The sequence below is a fragment of the Phocoena phocoena genome, chromosome 10 (genome assembly GCF_963924675.1).
Source record: "Phocoena phocoena chromosome 10, mPhoPho1.1, whole genome shotgun sequence".
In the NCBI taxonomy this organism is placed as follows: Eukaryota; Metazoa; Chordata; class Mammalia; order Artiodactyla; family Phocoenidae; genus Phocoena; species Phocoena phocoena.
In genome coordinates, this window is record NC_089228.1 from 44,243,909 (window position 1) to 44,265,052 (window position 21,144).

The 21,144-nt window shown below is 46.4% G+C and overlaps 1 protein-coding gene across 3 annotated transcripts in view; it reads left to right on the forward strand.

Moving 5' to 3' along the window:
• MYRIP (myosin VIIA and Rab interacting protein) overlaps positions 1 to 21,144 on the forward strand; it is a 177,845-nt gene that overhangs the window by 102,498 nt on the left and 54,203 nt on the right. For all 3 annotated transcript variants that reach the window (XM_065884663.1, XM_065884664.1, XM_065884665.1), the window contains 5 exons: positions 2,059 to 2,156; positions 2,385 to 2,465; positions 3,503 to 3,646; positions 10,260 to 10,407; positions 17,855 to 18,483. In XM_065884663.1, the coding sequence (XP_065740735.1) occupies positions 2,059 to 2,156; positions 2,385 to 2,465; positions 3,503 to 3,646; positions 10,260 to 10,407; positions 17,855 to 18,483 (1,100 nt within the window). The remainder of the gene's footprint in view (positions 1 to 2,058; positions 2,157 to 2,384; positions 2,466 to 3,502; positions 3,647 to 10,259; positions 10,408 to 17,854; positions 18,484 to 21,144) is intronic.

Here is a 21,144-nt window from a genome sequence, read left to right on the forward strand (position 1 = left end):
CTCACACAACTGCAGGGCCTGGCAAGCCCACAGACTAGGTCAGCTGACTAGAAACTCTAGTAGGAGATGATGCTTAAGTCTTGAGGCAGAATTTCTTCTCTGGGAAACCTCTGTTTTTGCTCTTAAGGCCTTTCAACTCATTGGATGAGACCTACTCACAGTTTCAAGGGTAATCTCCTTTACTTAAAGTCAACTATTGTAACCATAATGTGGACCACACCTACGAAACACCTTCATAGCAACACCTGGGTTAGTGTTTGATTAAACAGCTGGGTGCTATAGCTTCACCAAGGTGACACATAAAACTAACAGTCCCCCCCCACCTGACTGGTCCTCTGAACTTCGGTCACTCTGCCTCTGCTTTCTTATCCTCCCACCACACCCCACCAGTTTTTATCTCTGAAACGCCCTCTCAAGCCTTCACTTTCAGCCCAGACATCTTAGTGTTCCACTCTACCTCATGCCAAAACCACAGACATGGCCTCCACCCTTTTTGATGGCTCTAGGCTCTTCCTCTCCAGGGCTCTGTGGAAGCTGGTGACTATCCCCATCATAGGATCTCCAGCATGCCTCTTAGCAGTTAGCTATGCACCTGATCACCCAATAGCTCGGAAAGCACACGAGAGCATGGGCTCAGCTCGCGTCTGTCGAGGCATCACTGGGACCCTCAGAGACCCTAGTGCTGGGGAGGTCTTGGTGCACTTTGAATCAACAAGAATTTGTGGGGCGCCACTTCTATGAAGAATACATTGATTGGTATCTTGAAGAAGAGAGATGGGAGATACAGTATCTGTCTCCAGGGAGCACTGAATGTGGTGACAACTTAAATTTTATAGACTCTTCTTATAGAAACACTGGGGAAATTATGTGTTCACTCAGCCACCTGAGGGGTGCCAAGCCCTGAGCTGGGTTGCCCCTGTGTGTCTCTGTCAGGACTGTCACAGCCAGCCTGTGATGTCCTTGTCAGCTGCCTGGCTAGATGGTTTTGACTTTAATTGGGTTGGTTTGGGAGATTTTGTTATGTTTGCCAAATGCCACTTTCTGTCCACATGTGTGTCTTTAGGAGCCTAAGAAGCTTGAATTAAGTATTTTAATTAACGGATTGATTAATTAATGAATTGATATATTTACACCTTGTCTCACATTCTACAAAGAATCTGAGGCAGCTTTCAGGAGATATGCATGTGTTAAATAATGCATGACTAGGAGATTATAAATGGAAACAGGAGGTTGAAATCGGGGAAAAGGAGACATAGGCAAGCAGCCCCTGCAGACCTCTGTTCTTGTGCCTGATGTGAGTCGGGCTTCTGGGATGAACTGAGAGGAATGACAGAGATTCTCACTTTCAAGTAAGAAGCAAAAAATCTAGTACCTCCAGGAAGCAAAACTCTTCCAAGTATTTGACTGCAAAAAGAATTTTGTCACCTGCAGAAGTCCTTTGACTTGGGAAAACTTCCGTTTGTCACCATATGCAAAAAATATGTTCACTAAATATATGATAGCATTATTTTTAAAAATCATGTTGGCTTGTGTTTATCTCACTTTTGTGGTTAAAGTCACAGGATTTGGAGACAGAGAGCCCTGAATTCAAATCTCAGCTCTCTGTCTCACTGCGCAACGTTGGGTGAGTTATTTGACCTCTCTGTGCTTCAGTTCTCTCATCTATAAAATGGTGCCTACTCAATGAGTTGCTGGAAGGATCCACTGTGATCACGTATGAGACACTCAGTCTGCAGCCCAGCACGTGGTTGAGCTCAGCAAGATCGGCCAATGTTATCGATAGTATGGGTTTAGAGTCTAAAAAATTCTTCCATGGATTTTGTGTTTGCATTAAACCATGAGCACAGCCCTCAGAAGATTTCACAATTTTCCTCCCTATCATTATAATGATACATTACGTGCACAAAATAAAACATAATCTTTATCTGAGAAAGTGGATGAAGAACCGTTATTTCCTTATATTAAGTCCTTTTGTCCAGTCATCTTTAAGCCACTTTGTATGTTTTGGAGCTTGTCCTTGCCTTTCAGAAAGCGGTCTACGTTCTGTTTCCTGTCTAGGACATAGCATGATGGACACATTGTCTGTCGCCCTACGGGTGGCTGAAGAGGCCATCGAAGAAGCGATCTCCAAAGCAGAAGCCTATGGGGATAGCCTGGTATGCCCACCCCGGCCCCCGTCACAACGTCTGTCTGGGAGGAGGTGTGGGTGGAGTCCTGGCTGCCAAGAGAGAAAGTGCAGGTTGTGGGGAAACCATCATCATGATAGACATCCTTGACTAGAGCCTATCCTCCCCCTGCATTTGTGGTCAGGACTCCTGAGAAAGCGATTGCCAAGCCTCCCAAACACACCCACAGCTCATGACATTCTCTTCCTCTCTCTGCAGGACAAGCAGAATGAGGCCAGTTACCTGCGGGACCACAGGGAGGAGCTGACTGAGGAACTGGCCACAACCATCCTGCAGAAGGTAGGTGGGCCCTAGCATCCAGATGACAGCAATTTACCACCCTGGCCTAGACCAGGGCCTTTGGTGAGCAGAAGAGCCACCATAGGCGTCTTTGTTGTCTTGGGCACCATTTCTTCTGTTCTTCTCACTTTCTCCATTGTACTCTGGGGCTAATGCAGAGGGGTTGAATTGCACTGCAAAAACTAAGCTGTGTGAACGTGGTTGCCTTTAGGGATTTGAGCTGGTGGGTGAGGAGCCAGGAACCCAGCCCAGAGACCTTCGTACAAATGGACTCATTAAATCCAAGTGGCCATGCCCAACCTAGCAAGCGGTGCAAACAAGCTGAAGCCTTCCCTCGTGATGCTTGGTATCTGCCCCCTCCTTAGGGCTTTCATACACTTCCTAAAGTCAGGATGTACGGTCAGAGACTCTGGGTTTGTGATCCACTTCTTCTATTTATGAGCTGTGTGTCCTTAACTGATAACCTCTGAGCCTCATTCATCATCTGTAAAATGGGGAGAGTTATAGTATGTAGCTCTTAGAATTATTTTGAGAATTAAATGAGGTAAAGCATATATGGTGCCAAGCACAGAGACTGGCACACAGTAGGCACTTAATAAATAGAAGTTGTCAGCATTGTAAAAGGACTACTTGTAAACTGTGAAGTGATGTAGAATGTTCAAGGCTTTAGTTGTGCTGTTTTATCATAAGACCTGAAATCAGATGGTATTCTGTTGAAACGAAACTTTTTTTTTTAATATTTTTTTTGATGTGGACCATTTTTTAAAAGTCTTTTTTGAATTTGTTACAATATTTCTTCTGTTTTATGTTTTGGTTTTTTGGCCGTGAGGCATGTGGGATCTTAGCTCCCCAACCAGTGATTGAACCTGCACCCCCTGCACCGGAAGGCAAAGTCTTAACCACTGGATTGCCAGCGAAGACCCTGAAACTAAGCTCTAACATGGCTAAGAATTTCCCAGAGATGGTCCCAGTTACCCCACATACCACTGGAACCCTCTCCAATAATGTGTCCCCTTTGTCACCCGCCTCCTCCCCAGATCATAAGAAAACAGAAGAGCAAAAGTGAGCAGCACGTGGAAGAGGGGCCAGAGTGGCCACAGCCCCAGAGCTGCAGTGCGAAGGCAGCCGACGAGGGGACCACAGCCTCCCCGGGAGGCCACCACGCCTCCACCACCTTCTGGGTGAGTCCTCACACCATGCCGGCCCACCCCCTACAGGTGCCCTGCATGTGTGCAGGTCAGAGCCATTATCCCCACAGAAATGGGGACACCACACTTAATATCTATAGTTAGCACATGTGCCCACCAGACAGCCTGAGGTTCCTAAAGGGCAGGGAGAGATGCAGAGAGCACTGCGTGGGGGCCAGGAGGCCTGTGCTCTTACACACATGGAGGTGGGTTTTTACACAGAGACCAATCTAGGAGAAATAACGATGTCAATAGGCTTTTTAAAATTAATCCTGAAAAGAGTTGTACTGAGTCCCATGGAAAAAAATGGCTTTCTGAAGGCCAGGTGTGTTCTTACAACTTGAACACTTGCTTTACTGAAACTGAGAAATGACAACGAGAGAATTGCCACTGCCTTCTGAGGTCACATCTGGACGTGGGCAGGAAGTTGGGGTGTGAGTAGACCTTTTTGTTCGTCATCCCCAACCACAAAGCACAGTGTCCTTCCTGTGCCCCAAGGGTCTGGGCCTGCCACGTCTGCGGTAGAGTCACCAAGCCCGTAAAATTGTTTGGTATGTGTTTAAGCAGCCCCGGCAAGGCTGTGTGGAGAATGGGAATAGAGGCTGGGCCCTCGGTGTGGAAATTCAGCCAGAAAGAGCAGGACTGGCCAGCAGGGCTGGTGTTCTATCAGCTGCAGGTGCCCACAGTCATAGCACAGGGCAAGGGACAGGGCAACACACAGGTGTAATTTAAAACTGGAAAGGCACAATAAAAAAGAATGAAATAATGCCATCTGCAGCAATGTGGATGGACCTAGAGATGATCATACTAAGTGAAGCACAGGGAACTATATTCAATATCTTATAATAACCTATAATAGAAACAATCTGAAAAACTACATATATGTAAGTGACTCACTTTGCTGTACAACTGAAAATAATACAATATTGTAAATCAACTATACTTCAATTAAAAAAAAAAACTGGAAAGGAAGCCATGGGAAAAGCACCCCATCGCATATTATTTCTTTTACTCTCCACCAAAAGGTGGGGACAGGTATTATTGGGCCCATTTTATAGGTAAAGAAAATATAGTTTTAGCATAACTTGCCTAAGCTCCCACAGCTAGTAATCAGTGGGGTCGGGAGTTGAGTACCTTTTTCCTGTTCCAAAGCTTTTGATCTAGCTTCCTCCTCTAAAACGTGAGATCAATGGACTCGATCCCTAAGGTCCCTTTCATCCCAGAGGTTCTAGTCTGCACTGTCCCATATGGTGACCACAAGACACAAGTGACAATTTAATTAAAGTTAAATTTAAAATCCAGTTCTTCAGTCACACTGGCCACATTTCAAGTCCTCAACAGCCCCTGGGACTGGTGGCTACTTTATTGGGCAGTGCAGATACAGAACATTTCCAGCCTCCCTGAAAAGTTTTCTTACACAGCTCTGGTCTAGGGAGCTAGATAAAGACGGAGCGAGAAGCAGAGGGCATAAAAGCAATGCTTCTGGAGGCTGGCCAGAGCCTGGACGTGAACCAGCAGGCCAAGCCTCGGTTCTTGGGGACTTCGAGGAAGGTGGCTCTCCCACCTTTCCACGAGATGTTCTCGCCTCAGACGCTCACCTTCCTCATCTGCCTGAGCCCCACTCCAGGGGCGCTGACTCACAGGGTCTGGGGCGGAGCTGGGCATCAGTACATTGACCCAAAGCTGGCAGGGGATGCCGGCAGACTGCAGGCTTAAGGATGGCCTCTTCGTGATATCTTCAGGAGGGCACCCTGACCTACAAACCCTGGATGGCCCTAAACCAGTGGTCTCCTGGCAGTGCTTCCTCTTTTATCCTCAGTTCTCCAAGGACACGAATACCCTGCCTCCAGGGGTAACTGTGCAGAACCCTATAACGCTGCAGGCCTCCCTCCTTGGGCTTAACTGCAAAACCCAAACTTAATCCATCCCCATGCTGACAGGATTTCTCATCTACTCTCTTGAAAGAAAGTTCAGTGTGATTGTCCACTTTTTAATTTCCTCCTTTATTGTGTGGTTCTCTGCCAGTAGGGGGGTCAGTGCAATCTAGCTTTCAAAGCCTTAAGATGCAATATCCTGAAAGGCACCAGTGCAGGGGTTATAATTCATTTAGTGCCTATCTCTTTGGGTGCGTGTATATAAAAAGTCATCTCTGTATTAATACGGCGATCCTATTGATAATAATGATGACAGCAGAGGCTGGGCATATGCTATGCCCGGGGACTAAGGTGCATCTCTGTCTGACTCTGTCTCTTCTCTATCCGTCCCTATTTTCCTCAGCCTTTTCCCTTTGTGCTTTTGTCATTTTCCTCCCTCACATTTGCTCACTCCTTTAAATGACTATAGTACAGACCTAAAGTATTTTTCATTATTGTTATAATTATTGGATTGAATTTAATGACTACGCCCGACCCTAAAAATACAAAGCAAAGCTATGTCTCAGTTGTTATTCATATGAACACTGTTATCGATCCCTTTGCCCATAAACCCTTGATACTAAAAACATTCTCTCCCTGTTTTATGATGTGGGCTCCTTGAGAGCAAAGACTTATTTTGAAGCCATGATCAGTGCCCCAGGGAGCCTGCCCTGGTGGCAATGATGATAATCATTGCAGTCATAGCAACAATATACCATTCCAAGAAATACAGGGAGAACAGGACGCTGCTGCCCACACGGGGGACCAGCGGCTGCAGAGGAAGCTTTAAAAAAGGTAACTGATGATCACACTGCAAGTTTTGCCTAAAGCTTCAGAACCAGCTGGTTTGGATGGCAGGTCCTGCTGGGTTGGAGCATGTTAGCCAGGAGTGCCTTGTGCCCAGGTTTTCAGCAAAGGGTGTCAGGCACAGCAGCAAGAGGGCATGGAAGAGCATCACCTCGGAGCCAGACAGACCCAAGGTCAAGCCCTGCATCTGCCCTGCACCAACCTCGTGCTTGGGCAAGTTATTCCAGGCTGCCGCAACTCACTCATGTGCACCCAATAGGACTGAGTGAGGGGATGGAGGTCTTGCCCTGGCTCAGCGGCAGAGCTTAATAAATGCTATTATTTTGACTGATATTTACTGAGTGCATTCTGTGTGCTAGACATGGCACTGATTCCTTTCTGTGAGGAAACTGAAGCTTAGAACAGATCCTCCCAAGATCCCACATAGCAAGAGGAGCTGGCATGGACCCTCTACCCAACACATTACCCATTCATGCCCAAAGAGTTAAGAGGCGGGGCCTGTTTGAACTTCGCAGTCCATCTTTGCAAGGGTTTGCTGGCATGCTAACATTCCTGAACCCATGGACTCCACCCTCCATGCCCAGCCCCCCAGCACAGACATGCAGACACTGTAACTCAGGCCCTCCCGACCTGACATCACCAGCCCTGTTTCTTCCATGGACCCTAGGGTGGGTAAGAGGAAGAAAAACAAAAGCTGTGGGTGGGAACGAAAGGGTGGGCACAGAGGGCCCAGCCAGGGAAACAAGGCAAATAAATTAATCAAGTAATCCCATCACTTCCCGAGAGCCACAGAGGTTGAACCAACTGGCAAGTAAAAGTGTCGTGGTTGCGCCATCTTCTGGGCAATACGTTTACTGCAATGAGTTTGTGGCAAAACTGGGTCTAGGGTCTGGGGCTTTTCCACCCTGGCTGGAGACAGCAGGCCAGCAGTGTCCTGAGACGTGCTGGAGTCAGCTCATTGTGATTGTCAGGGTATAGCTGTTTTTCCTAGTGTGAAACAATGGCTTGCCTGAAATAGATTACAAAAGCCTGGCATCCTCAACTCATGAAAAACATAGATCCCATCTTCCCTGTTGGGACCACAGAAGGACTTGGCTTTCGTAGGTGAGGGAGCATTTTTGTCCTATAGAAATGGAGCCCAGCCACCTCCTACAGACACACACATACAGAAATAAAATATTGTTTGAGCCACTGCAAAATGAAATACTATCATTTCCTCTCTTTCAAACATGTATTCAGTGATTTACAGTGAGAAGTTTGAAGGTAGAAAAATAAAGACCAAGGTACAGAAAACAGCTCAGGTGAGGCTGCAGTAATACTGCACCTGGCAATAGGCCATCAGCTCCTTAGGGCCACACCTGTGTCTTACATCCTACAAATTCAGTCACAAACATGGGACCGAGGGTCACATCCAAAAGATCATCCCTGTCTTCAAGGAGCTCACAGTCTGTGGAGGAGTCGATATGTTGGAATAGGACTGTAGGAGAGACAGGAAGAGCTGTGCGATCACACAGAAGGGGGGTCTTCTTGACAGTCCAAGGTGGGAGCCATGTCAAGGGTACGTTCCCCTGAATATATGGGGGTTTGCCATGGAAGGATTTTTTTTCTTCATTTTTAATAACTTCACTTGCCAACAGACTGTCACCCTTAATCTCTGCCTCTGTGATAGCTGCTCATCATCTGTGAAGGATTTCACAAAATTATAGATGGCTCCCTGAATACCCAACCCCAAGAAAACCTTGGTTGTTGTGAAGTATCAGAGCTGTTCAGGGCGCTAGAGACAGGGTCAGTGCTTGCTGTGCCCTCAGAATGATGGAACTGGTACCCAACTGAGAGCCACTTGACATGTGTGTTAGCTTTTCTCTCCTCCAAGACCTTGCCCTCCGTGACATAAGTGAGGATGACAGTGGGCTTCTTCTTTGTTTTTCTTGATCCCCAGTCTCACCCAAGAAGTTAGTAAGATCATCATCATTATCATAATCAGGCTTCTGAAAACCTATCCTGTAGCCCGCCCCAAATCACATTCACTCCACAGTAAACATTCATTGATTTCCAGTTCCGTACCAGTTACTGTGCCAGGGGCTGAGGATGTCACCATTAGCAGTCCATTAACCTCCCTCAGTTGCTTGCACCAGGCAAAAAAACAGATGTTGCAATAGAGTGTCGTATAACACAGCAAGAATAGAAGCAGCCAAGACCCTCAGCCCAGCTTGAGGAAGGGGCTTTTCCACAGACCGTGGCCTGTTTGAACTGAAGGCACACTGAATCTCACCTAATCGATAAGAGGGGGAGAGCTCCTCCACTCCTGGGCTGCATTAACCTGTGACTGCTGCATCGAACGGCAGGTCTGGAGACCCGTCATACTCTCTTCTGTAATCAAAGGGGTGGGAAGCAGTTTGTGACCCTTGGTACACAGCTTAAAACGTTCCGTATTTGTTATGCAAACCCGTCTTCCTCCTGGATCAGCCTCAAGGTCTTGTGAGGGGAAATAGAAGAGGTTTCCAATGACTCTTTCTGGACCAGAACTGGCTGTACCACCCTCTCCAACAAAGTGTGCCAGATGCCCTATGTCTGCAGGCTGCTGGGCCCTGGCCTAGCCTGCAATGATGGTGATGCTGGGGCTCGATCCTCAGCCCTCTCTGAGTCTTTTCTCAGACTGGTTAACCATCCTTCGGGGCGAGGCTACAGAGTGCATTGTCCTCTCCCAAAACCCTGGTCATGATGCTCAATTTTCTCACCGATATATCCTGGATCCAGTGTTTGCTATTCTCCTTTGTTATTCTCAAACACCTTTTTAAAGCTCACACTTATTATGCAATTACTGTGTGCAGAGCAAGATTAGGTTTCTGCTTCTCAACAAATTGAGTCACTCAGCCAAGGTGTTGTGGCAGAGGTGGTCCTGGAGCCCAGATACAGCTGAGTCCTGAGTCCAGCCTCAGCCACCCGAGGGCCCTGCCCACAGCTCTCCAAACATGCTCCCCTCTTGTCTCCTACTCTCAGGACCAGTGGCGGGAGAGGAAGAAAGTTACCACATGAGCCAGTTCCTCCCGGGAGAGAAGGCAGCAGGGCTGTTGTTGTTGAGGTTGGCCAGCCGGTGGCGCCAAACTGCCTGGGGCCTGAGTCAGAGATGGATACTTTGCTTCCTATCTCAGATACGCTTTTGTTACTGTTTCACCCATATAAAAAGATCAAAGTAAATCACCAATAGAAAGGAATTCTTTCATTAAATGACAATGGAAAAAATTGGTCTCTTTCTGTTTGATGAAATTCCCTACACAGAACATTTGAGCTTCAGATTCTCAGTATAACATTTGTAACATATACAGCTCAAACATGTTTCTTGTCAGTCATTTGAAATCCCTTTTCTACCACTTGCCCTTAGGTTAGAGTTTATTTTCCTTTTTTTAACTAAATGGGAATGTGTTGCAAAGGCTCTGGGCTTGTGGACTGATCATCCTTGGTTCACTTGTCTATTGCAGCACTTAGATTGTGTGATAACTTTCTACTTACACCGCTGAAATGCTCAGGTTTGGAGGTCTTTGAAGGGAAGATGCTCTCATTTTCATCACACACAGTTGGCCCTAAGAAATCTTGGCCGAAAGAATGGCTGGGGAAATAGGAGCCATGTGAGAACCTGCTCTGTCAGATTCTACCACATCTCTGATGCTTTCTGGCAGGCCTGCATGCTTGCAATGGAATAAACAGGAACCATTTGTGCCATTATATGCCATGATGCCCTGATGTGCAACTTCTAAACCTCAACACGAGAAAAGACATTACCATCAGCTGTGTCTTCTCCATGCAGTGGGACGCCTGCAGATCTGAAGGCACTCTTCCTGGGGACTGTGCCTTACAAGGTCATCCCTTCCCCTCTTTTCTTTCCACAGCGGTCACAGTCTGCGTTCCCACTCAGCAGAGAAGATGCCCTGAGGACCTCTTCGCTGGAGGCTGCATCGAGGCAGCCGAGGGACCAGCAGCCGAGGGAGGAGGAGGCATTGCCCAGCTGGAAGAGCGTGGACAGACTGGATGAGACAAGTAACTGTTCTAAGCAGCATGTGCTTGGTCTATGGGTTTCAAAAATGCTGTTGGGAGGCTTCTCGGCTGTCGTGTGGTTGCTCAGCCCTTCCTACCATCAGTCTGAGTGGGGTGTGCCCGTTTGGGACAGCTGGGCCACCAAGTCATGAGGTCTCTCACACAGCACACAATATATAATGTGGACATGTTTCTCACATGGGCAGTTTTCCTTCTGAGACCCGTGAGACAGTGGGCAAGTGTGTTCAGATCACTTGGCTACACAGCCCCCCTTCAGCTACGTGTTCTATGTGGACTAGGAGAAGGTGTCTTATTATATGTAGGCCAGGAACACCAATCCAACCTAGCAGGCATTCACTGCAGTATCCAAGATACCGCAGCTAATGTGGTCCTCAAACATTTGCAGGGCTTTTCAACTACTCATGGTAATAAGTGTCTCCACACCATAAAAGTAAACAAATAACAATGAAGAAAGAGCATTTCAAAGTTCAGACTTAGAAACTAACAAATTTAGGGGGTATTATAAGCACTTGTAAAAGACACTCCATTTCACAAAACCGTTCCTGCTGAATTATGAGCATTCCAGAAAAATTTGCAAAGGATCTTGTTTTTCAAAACATGATTTTGTGCATAAATTTCACTAAACTAAGGCACCCATGTGTAATTTATCAGTTGCATAGAAACAAAAAAATTAGTTCAACAACATCACACACAGAAAAATGATTTCATACTTGGCTCAAAAATCCATGCATCTCTGGGGCTTCCCTGGTGGCGCAGTGGTTGAGAGTCCACCTGCCGATGCAGGGGACACGGGTTCGTGCCCCGGTCCGGGAAGATCCCACATGCCACGGAGCGGCTGGGCCTGTGAGCCATGGCTGCTGAGCCTGTGTGTCCGGAGCCTGTGCTCTGCAACGGGAGAGGCCGTAACAGTGAGAGGCCCGCATACCGCAAAAAAAAAAAAAAAAAAAAAAAAAAACCATGCATCTCTCAGGATGAAGATTTAAAATAAAAAATATAAAGCACTTGTATGGAAAACTGCTGGTTTTTCTCAGGACTGCTTGGTCCTTGACATGCTAAAATGTCCAGGCCAACCCCAGAAGTCTTGAAAGATGTCTGATCTGTTTAGCAGGAAGCAGGTTATTCACTGGGGGCACTTTTCAGTCTCAGCAGAGCACAAATGTAGAACAGAGGAGGGCCAGAGGCAGAGGTCATCTTAGAAGGGTAACATCAACTGGGCTATTTTCAGCAGTTCTGTTTATGCTTCAGGGGAAAGGTTGGCTCTGGAGCCTGTTGGTCCATGGTTGAGGTCAGCTGTAGGGGACACTGTGGGCTGAGTAAACCCACCTTCAGTCTTCATTCTTGACAGTGCTTACAGCAAGTAATCCATGTCCCCCCCAAACACATTTTCACTTCGTAGACCTTGACTGAGCATCTGCCATATAGACAGCATGTGCTCATTACTGGGAAATAAAGATCAGGGTACAGTTCCTGGTCTTGAGTTTCTAACTGTGAGTTGTCTGCACAATCATGAAAGAGTGAGAATTTGGAGAAAGGAGAGGATGGAGGAGAGCAGGGTCCCAGAGGGTGTCCCAGTGCACAAAGGGAATATGGTACTGGAGCCCAGGCAGAGCTCTGAGAATTTCCCACAATGCAGCTTGACAACCAAGGTTTTCATGGGGTTGGGCATTTATGGAGCCATCCCTGCTTTTGCTGAGATAAAAACTGGCCAACTTCTAGCTTTCCCAGAGCAACATGCAATCTGGAATTATAAAAGGCAGAAGAAGAGAGGAGCTGGTGATGGGCAGACCCCAGCCCACCATGTAGTGGGTGTTGGAGGAGAGTCCAGGACCACATCTACAACACAGCCAACCCTGGAGGCAGGCACAGAGTAGCATCACTAGGGCCTTCTCTCTCTGGCTTCCTCCCATTGCCCCAGGAGAGGCTGCAGACAGCTGGACTCATGTAGAGCCGCACATTAAGTGCCCCATCTTCCCCTGCAGCCTGTGGGTGCCTGTGTTCACAAGCGAGTGGTCTTTACCAGCCCAGGATGGGTTGCAGAACTGGCCAGGGGCTGGGGGTCCAGCAGTGAAGAAGAGGTGGCCCTGCTCTCAAGGAGCTCATGGTCAGGGGTGGGGGATGGGGGGCGGGATAGACAACCACAATAATAAGATATAGTTTAAGTGTTAAAAAAAAAATGAAAGCTTTTTGGCAAAACTCAGAGAACAGAGTAGCCAACGCCTCAAGGAGAGAAGGCCAAGGGTGTGCCACTAAGAAGAAGCACCAGATTCAGAGCCCCAGAGATGGTCCTCAGGGCAGACTTAGTGACTAATTGTAAGGCCCCAAGGATACACCTTTCCCCTGAGAGTGAATGCTCCACCGACGGGGCAAGTCTGCACATTTGCATCATGTGCGTATCTGTCTGGCTTACCCCAGAAATGGACCCTAATACAAAGATCCAAGAGACAGCAGAAGCAAGAAGAACTACAATCCTGCAGCCTGTGGAACAAAAACCACATTCACAGAAAGATAGAGAAGATGAGAAGGCAGAGGGCTATGTACCAGATGAAGGAACAAGATAAAACCCCAGAAAAACAACTAAATGAAGTGGAGATGGGCAACCGTCCAGAAAAAGAATTCAGAATACTGATAGTGAAGATGATCCAGGACCTCGGAAAACGAATGGAGGCAAAGATCAACAAGATGCAAGAAATGTATAAGAAAGACCTAGAAGAATTAAAGAACAAACAAACAGAGATAAACAATACAATAACTGAAATGAAAACTACACTAGAAGGGATCAATAGCAGAATAACTGAGGCAGAAGAATGGATAAGTGACCTGGAAGACAGAATGGTGGAATTCACTGCTGCGGAACAGAAAAAAAGAAAAAAGAATGAAAAGAAATGACGGCAGCCTAAGAGACCTCTGGGACAACATTAAACGCAACAACATTCACATTATAGGGGTCTCAGAAGGAGAAGAGAGAGAGAAGGGACCAGAGAAAATATCTGAAGAGATTACAGTCGAAAATTTCCCAAACATGGGAAAGGAAATAGCCGCCCAAGTCCAGGAAGCGCAGAGAGTCCCATACAGGATAAACCCAAGGAGAAACACGCCAAGACACATAGCAATCAAATTGACAAAAATTAAAGACAAAGAAAAATTATTAAAAGCAGCAAGGAAAAAAATGACAAATAACATACAAAGGAACTCCCATAAGGTTAACAGCTGATTTCTCAGCAGAAACTCTACAAGCCAGAAGGGAGTGGCATGATATACTTAAAGTGATGAAAGGGAAGAACCTACAACCAAGATTACTCTACCCGGCAAGGATCTCATTCAGATTTGATGGAGAAATCAAAACCGTTACAGACAAGCAAAAGCTAAGAGAATTCAGCACCACCAAACCAACTCTACAACAAATGCTAAAGAAACTTCTCTAAGTGGGAAACACAAGAGAAAAAAAGGACCTACAAAAACAAATCCACAACAATTAAGAAAATGGTAATAGGAACATACGTATCAATAATTACCTTAAATATGAATGGATTAAGTGCTCCAACCAAAAGACACAGGCTTGCTGAATGGATACAAAAACAAGACCCATATATATGCTGTCTACAAGAGACCCACTTCAGACCTAGGGACACATTCAGACTGAAAGTGAGGGGATGGAAAAAGATATTCTACGCAAATGAAAGTCAAAAGAAAGCTGGAGTAGCAATACTCATATCAGATAAAATAGACTTCAAAATAAAGAATGTTACATGAGACAAGGAAGGACACTACATAATGATCAAGGGATCAATCCAAGAAGAAGATATAACAATCATAAATATATGTGCACCCAACACAGGAGCACCTTAATACATAAGGCAACTGCTAACAGCTATAAAAGAGGAAATTGACAGTAACACAATAATAGTGGGTGACTTTAACACCTCACTTACACCAATGGACAGATCATCCAGACTGAAAATTAATAAGGAAACATAAGCTTTAAGTGAAACAATAGACCAGATAGATTTAATTGATATTTATAGGACATTCCACCCAAAAACAGCAGATTACACTTTCTTCTCAAGTGCACACAGAACATTCTCTAGGATAGATCACATCTTGGGTCACAAATCAAGCCTCAGTAAATTTAAGAAAAACTGATATCAAGCATCTTTTTTTTTTTTTTGCGGTACGCGGGCCTCTCACTGTTGTGGCCTCTCCCGTTGCAGAGCACAGGCTCCGGATGTGCAGGCTCAGTGGCCATGGCTCAGGGGCCCAGCCGCCACGGCATGTGGGATCTTTCCGGACTGGGGCACGAACCCATGTCCCCTGCATCGACAGGCGGACTCTCAACCACTGTGCCACTAGGGAAGCCCCCTATCAAGCATCTTTTCTGACCAGAGCACTGTGAGATTAGAAATCAATTACAGGGAGAAAAAAATGTAAAAAACACAAACACATGGAGGCTAAACAATATGTTATTAAATAAGCAAGAGATCACTGAAGATCTCTTCACTGAAGATCAAAGATGAAATAAAAAAATACCTAGAGACAAATTACAATGAAAACATAACGATCCAAAACCTATGGGATGCAGCAAAAGCAATTCTAAGAGGGAAGTTTATAGCAATACAAGCCTATTCAAGAAACAAGAAAAATCTCAAATAAACAATCTAACCTTACAGCTAAAGGAACTAGAGAAAGAAGAACAAACAAAACCCAAAGTTAGTAGAAGGAAAGAAATCATAAAGATCAGAGCAGAAATAAATGAAATAGAAACAAAGAAAACAATAGCAAAGATCAATAAAACTAAAAGCTGGTTCTTTGAGAAGATAAACAAAATTGATAAACCATTAGCCAGACTCATCAAGAAAAAGAGGGAGATGACTCAAATCAATGAAATTAGAAATGAAAAAGGAGAAGTACAACAGACACCACAGAAATACAAAACATCGTAAGAGACTACCACAAGCAACTCTATGCCAATAAAATGGACAACCTGGAAGAAACAGACAAATTCTTAGAAAGGTATAAACTTCCAAGACTGAACCAGGAAGAAATAGAAAATATGAACAGACCAATCACAAGAAATGATATTGAAACTGATTAAAAATCTTCCAAGGAGGGCTTCCCTGGTGGCGCAGTGGTTGAGAATCCGCCTGCCAATGCAGGGGACACGGGTTCGAGCCCTGGTCTGGGAAGATCCCACATGCCGCGGAGCAACTGGGCCCGTGAGCCACAATTACTGAGCCTGCGCGTCTGAAGCCTGTGCTCCGCAAGAAAAGAGGTCGCAATAGTGAGAGGCCTGCGCACCGCGATGAAGAATGGCCCCCACTTGCCACAACTAGAGAAAGCCCTCACACAGAAACGAAGACCCAATACAGCCATAAACAAATAAATAAAGCAAACTGTCAACAAGTAAAAATAAATAAACGCTAAAAAAAAAAAAAAATCTTCCAAGGAAAGAAAGTCCAGGACCAGATGGCTTCACAGGTGAATTCTATCAAACATTTAGAGAAGAGCTAACACCCATCCTTCTCAAACTCTTCCAAGAAATTGCAGAGGAAGGAAAACTCCCAAACTCATTCTATGAGGCCACCATCACCCTGATACCAAAACCAGACAAAGATACTACAAAAATAGAAAATTACAGACCAATATCACTGATGAATATAGATGCAAAAATCCTCAACAAAATAGTAGCAATCAGAATCCAACAACACATTAAAAGGATCATACACCATGATCAAGTGGGATTTATCCCAGGGATGCAAGGATTCTTCAATATATGCAAATCAATCAATGTGATACACCATATTAACAGAAGAATAAAAACCATATGATCATCTCAATAGCTGCAGAAAAAGCTTTTGGCAAAATTCAACACCCATTTATGATAAAAAAAAAACTCTCCAGAAAGTGCGCATAGAGGGAACCTACCTCAACATAATAAAGGCCATAAAAAAAAAAAGATCTGAGGGCCTATAGTTTATTTGGAGGTGAACCTGGAACCACAGGGAGGAGAGTAGGGATATGATACAGGGAAGTGAAAATAGGCAACAAATGACTTGTTATGAAGCAGGGTACGACCATGGGTGATGAGCCCTCCTCACTGGGGAACTCCAAGAGTTCCAATGGGCAAGGGAGCTGGGGTACTTATCCCCTAGCTCCCCAGTCATTGGTCAGGGCTGCTCCCAGGAGGTGGTGATTCCATCTTGCCTCAGGGCAGTCAGCACAGGCTCTAGTAACCAGAGAAAGCCTTAGGAAAAGCAAGATTGCTGCCCACTGGCCATTACTAGCTCCAACTGAGAGAGAGCCTGAGCATTTCTGGAGAAACCCTGATGGGCCCTTTAGTCGCTGCCTTCTGCACTACCTGACTGTCAATCTTGGGGCATGGCACTGGGGAAGACGCCAACAAAACAGAGCCCTTTTTCCCAGAAGACCTACTATTATCACAGGTAGAGGCCATAACATGTCAAAGGTAATAATACCCTGGTTAGCCTCTCTTTTGAATGTTCACACAGTCAGTGGAAACAGTACGGAAGAGGAACTATAGGGTACAGACGTAGGGTATAAACATATCTGTCTTCTATACACATGTACAAGGAGTACACAGGTGCTGATCCAGTCAGATGTTAAATAATAATGGTATAATTCAATTCAATAGATGGAGGATAAAAGTAGTTGGGGGCCCTCATTGTAGTAGGCACTGTGATGGATGCTTCACATATGTTGTCTCATAAAAATCCTCTGACAGCCCGGGAGGGTCACACTGTCCCCACTGACAGGTCAGGAAACAGGCTCAGAGATGCTCTCTGACCAAGGTCACCTGCTAGTAATGGCCAGGACTGGGGCTCAGCCCTAGCTCTGCCTGAATTCAAAGTTCTTGTTCTTTGCCCTGCCCTACAGTGGCCTCATTTATAGGCAAGGGGGAAAGAGCTGTTAAGAATTCATCGTTTGCTCTGAGCAGTTATGTGTAACACACGTTATAAGCCTCACCTCATTTCATCCTCTCGGCAGCCCAGAGAAGTATTAGCTGTGCCCTTTTCACCAACCAGAGACCCAAGCTCGGAGACTCACACAGCGGCTAAGTGGCTGAGCGTGCTCTCTGCCCTGGCCCTGTGACTTCCCAGCCTCTGCTCTTTCCTCTGCACGAGCTGGCTTTGGGACAGTGCAGGCCAAAGAGATGACTGAGACCCAGACCCTGCTGCAGGGCCCTTGTCATCGGGGAGGAGGGCCCAGCCCTGTGCATGATCAGCCAGAACCCAAGTTGGATCATGGAATGAACCAGACAGTCTGTCACAGCAACTCAGGGAAGGAGGAGGCCACGTATGGGCAGGAAGACCAGAAAGTGCTCTAGGAAGAGGGGCACAGGGGAGGTCTTTGCGGGGCCCCTTGTTCTAAGGCGGTACCAGCCCCTCTCTGATTTCTCTCTCCCTCCTGCCTGCAGATGTGGCCCCAGTTTTGCAGAGCCCTGACGGCAACTGGATGGCCCTGAAGGATGGGGCTCTGCCCCCAACCCGCCTGCTGGCCAAACCTAAGAGTGGCACGTTTCAGGCCCTGGAGGCAGCCTCCAGGGTGGCGTCCGCCTACGATGAGATGGGCTCTGACAGCGAGGAGGACTTTGACTGGAAGGAGGCCTTGAGCACGCTGTGCCCACAGCCCCAGAGCCTGCCCAGGAACCCCCAGCCTCAGCCCACGCAAGCCCAGGGCTCAGACCAAGGCCCCTCCGCCTACTCTGGGCTCTCCCCCAACCCCGAGGCCATGTGCTCTGACTCAGAAACCTCCTCGGCAGGCTCTTCCCGGGAAGCCGGGCACCGGGCTGGGCTGTCCTGGTTGCAGAGGAAGGCCCCCAGGAATCCCTCAGCCGAGAAGATGCGCCTACAGGGAGAGCTAGACGTGAACTTCAACCCCCAGGCAGCCAGCAGGGAGACCTCAGACAGCAGCGAGCCTGAGGAGGCCCCCCACCCCGCAGATCGGAGGGCCAGGAGGTGGAGAAGGGCCCGGGTGGGCTCGGAGGAGCCAAGCAAGGAATTGTCTTTCCCAAGCGGCCATTCCCCGGAGCTGGACACACATCAGGTAATAAAGCTGGGTGCGTGCAAGCACACACACATTTTTCAGTAGGCCGTGCCCTCCTCCAAGCAGGAGTGGTGTGGAGAGTCCCGGGTTCAGAATCCATAGAACCGGATTCTCATCTTGGTTTTGCTGCTCAGTCATAACTCTTGGAGGCTCCATGCCCTCCTCTCTGGAGACGAAAGCTTAGAGTTCAAAGTGGGTTTGCAAAGTGTGGCCCCCAGGCCAGCAGCCGCAGCAGCACCTGGGAACTTGTTAGAAATGCAGATCCTCAGGCCCTGCCCCAGAGCTGCTAGATCGGAAATTCTGGGGATGGTGCCCAGGCATCTCTGTTATAACAAGCTCTCTTGGTGATTCTTCTGTGCATTAAAGTCTGATGGCCACTGGTGTGGGGTTAAGGCTATGGGGTTTAGAGTCAGCCTCCTCGAGTTCAAATCCAGCTGTGTGACCTTGGACAAGGCATCTTTTTAGGTCTCAGTTTCCTCATCTGTCAAATGGGGCTAATATTAGAACCTACTTCAAAGAATGGTTGTGATGAGTGAATAAGATAACTTTATAAATTGCTGGCCTAGAACACAGCACAAGGGCACAGTCAGTATTGTTTCAATGTGATAATCCAGGGCACAGTTTACTAACATTCTGTGACTTTTAGTCCCCATCACAAGCCTCCTCGGAATCCTCAGTGCCACCTCCCTCACGGTTTACCTCACGAACCACCTTAGAGAATCTGATTAAAGCTATAGAATCTCTCCCTAGAAAAATAGACCTGTACATACAAACACACACACACACACACACACACACACACACACACACACACACACACACACTTTGCTTACAATTTCAGGTAGTTCATGGACCCCCAACCAGATTAATTTTATATTCTGTGAATAAACCCTGCTCATGCCCAGCTCTATGCCTGTAATCATGCTGTGTCCTCGCCCTCACCTCTTCCTGGTTGTGATCACCATGAACTGAATATTGAACTTTGTGATGCTGACCCTGGCCTTCCCATAGCAGTATTTTCTAAACTCAAAAAGGACACATGTAGCCTGGAAAGTTTAAATGCCTAAAAGCAATGGATTGCACTATTTGAAACTGTGACCCTTATGGAAGATCTAGTTATGTTGCCTCTGCTTTCTGTAGGCACATCATCACAGCTACTTGCATTACTATCAACTTGACTTTTTAGGCTCCTGGAGAAACCACACCCACTTTCTGGATGTCATTGCATCTCCCATAGTACCCAGCTACCGTGCCTTGCATTCTTAGTTTGGGTTCCACCAAAAACAGGTCTGGAATTAAGGATTTGGATGTAGTTTTATGAGAGAGGTGATCCCAGGAAACCCAAGAGTGAAACGGGGAAATGAGAAAAGCCAATGAAGATACAATATAGGCAACTGGGGTTCCATCCCACCAGGGACCCACTGAGAAGTCATGTGGATCACAGCTCAGAATTCTCCTACTAGAAGACGGGGAAGAGTTACCTAGTCTCCCATCTCCCACTGGTAGATAGAGGTCCCACCCAGGGTGAGCATAAACTCCATACACAGCCAGGTTTGCATGGATGGTGCCTGAGAAATCCCTCAGATGAAGAAGAAGAGAGAGAGCCGGGTCTGAGGTGGGAAACTATCAGTGAGCCACAGATCACCTCCTGTGGCTGCAGGCAACTCATGTAGGTCTGGGGGATACAGCCTGGGACATCACCAGCCTCTGCTACAGTGACCTTCTATGAATTGTCAGCCAGATCCCTGATCCTGGGGCTCCCATTAAGATAGTCGTGAAAAAAAAAAATTAAAACAAAAAGACAGTCGTGCACTCAGAGGTCCTCAGGTCACAGAATTTAGCATCAGTGCTGCCTGACCTGCTAATATGTTGCCTAGAAATTTGGTCCAAGCTCTCATTTTCTCCTCTGTAAAATAAGATCATTACAAATCTGCCATGTGAGATTGTTGTGATCATAAATGAGAAATATAAAATTCAGTTCAACTGTGAATCATTATCATCTAGCTCAAGTGGAGACTGTTTTCCAGGGACTCTGGGTGACTTGCCTGAAGGGATATTCTTGAGAGTTGTCTGCATGATTCACTGGCAGGTATAAAATGCCACCTATCCACCATAACTAGGTGCCTGAAGCTTCCTATTTATTCTGAGGTGGCTTGTAAGTTTTCTTCTGCTGTTAATCCTTGCAAGGCGTCAACAGGAGAAGGCAAGGGCCAGCAGAAAGGATCCAGGACATCTGCTGTCTGCCTCCTCGGCAGTGTTCTTTCCCCACCACTAGGTGGCGATGGCGCTGCACTTCTGGGGACTTCAAAACCCTGGCCCTCCTCATCCTCCCTTCTATTTAGTTTACTAGGGCAGTTCTCGACCCTCCCCCCCCACCAAAAAAAAGTATATATATATATATATATATATATATATATATATACACACACACACGTATATATGTATATATATATAAACTATTTGCATACTTATAAGTTATATAAATAAGTGAATATAAAAATTATTAAAACATACAGATATAGTCTCCTTTGAGCACAACCCTAAATCCCTGCCATCTCTCCCCAAATGACTACATTTGTATTTGTGCATCATATAGGTATAGCACATTTAGAAATATAGTTCTGTAAATGTATCTGTGTTTTAGCAAAATCGGCATCCTAC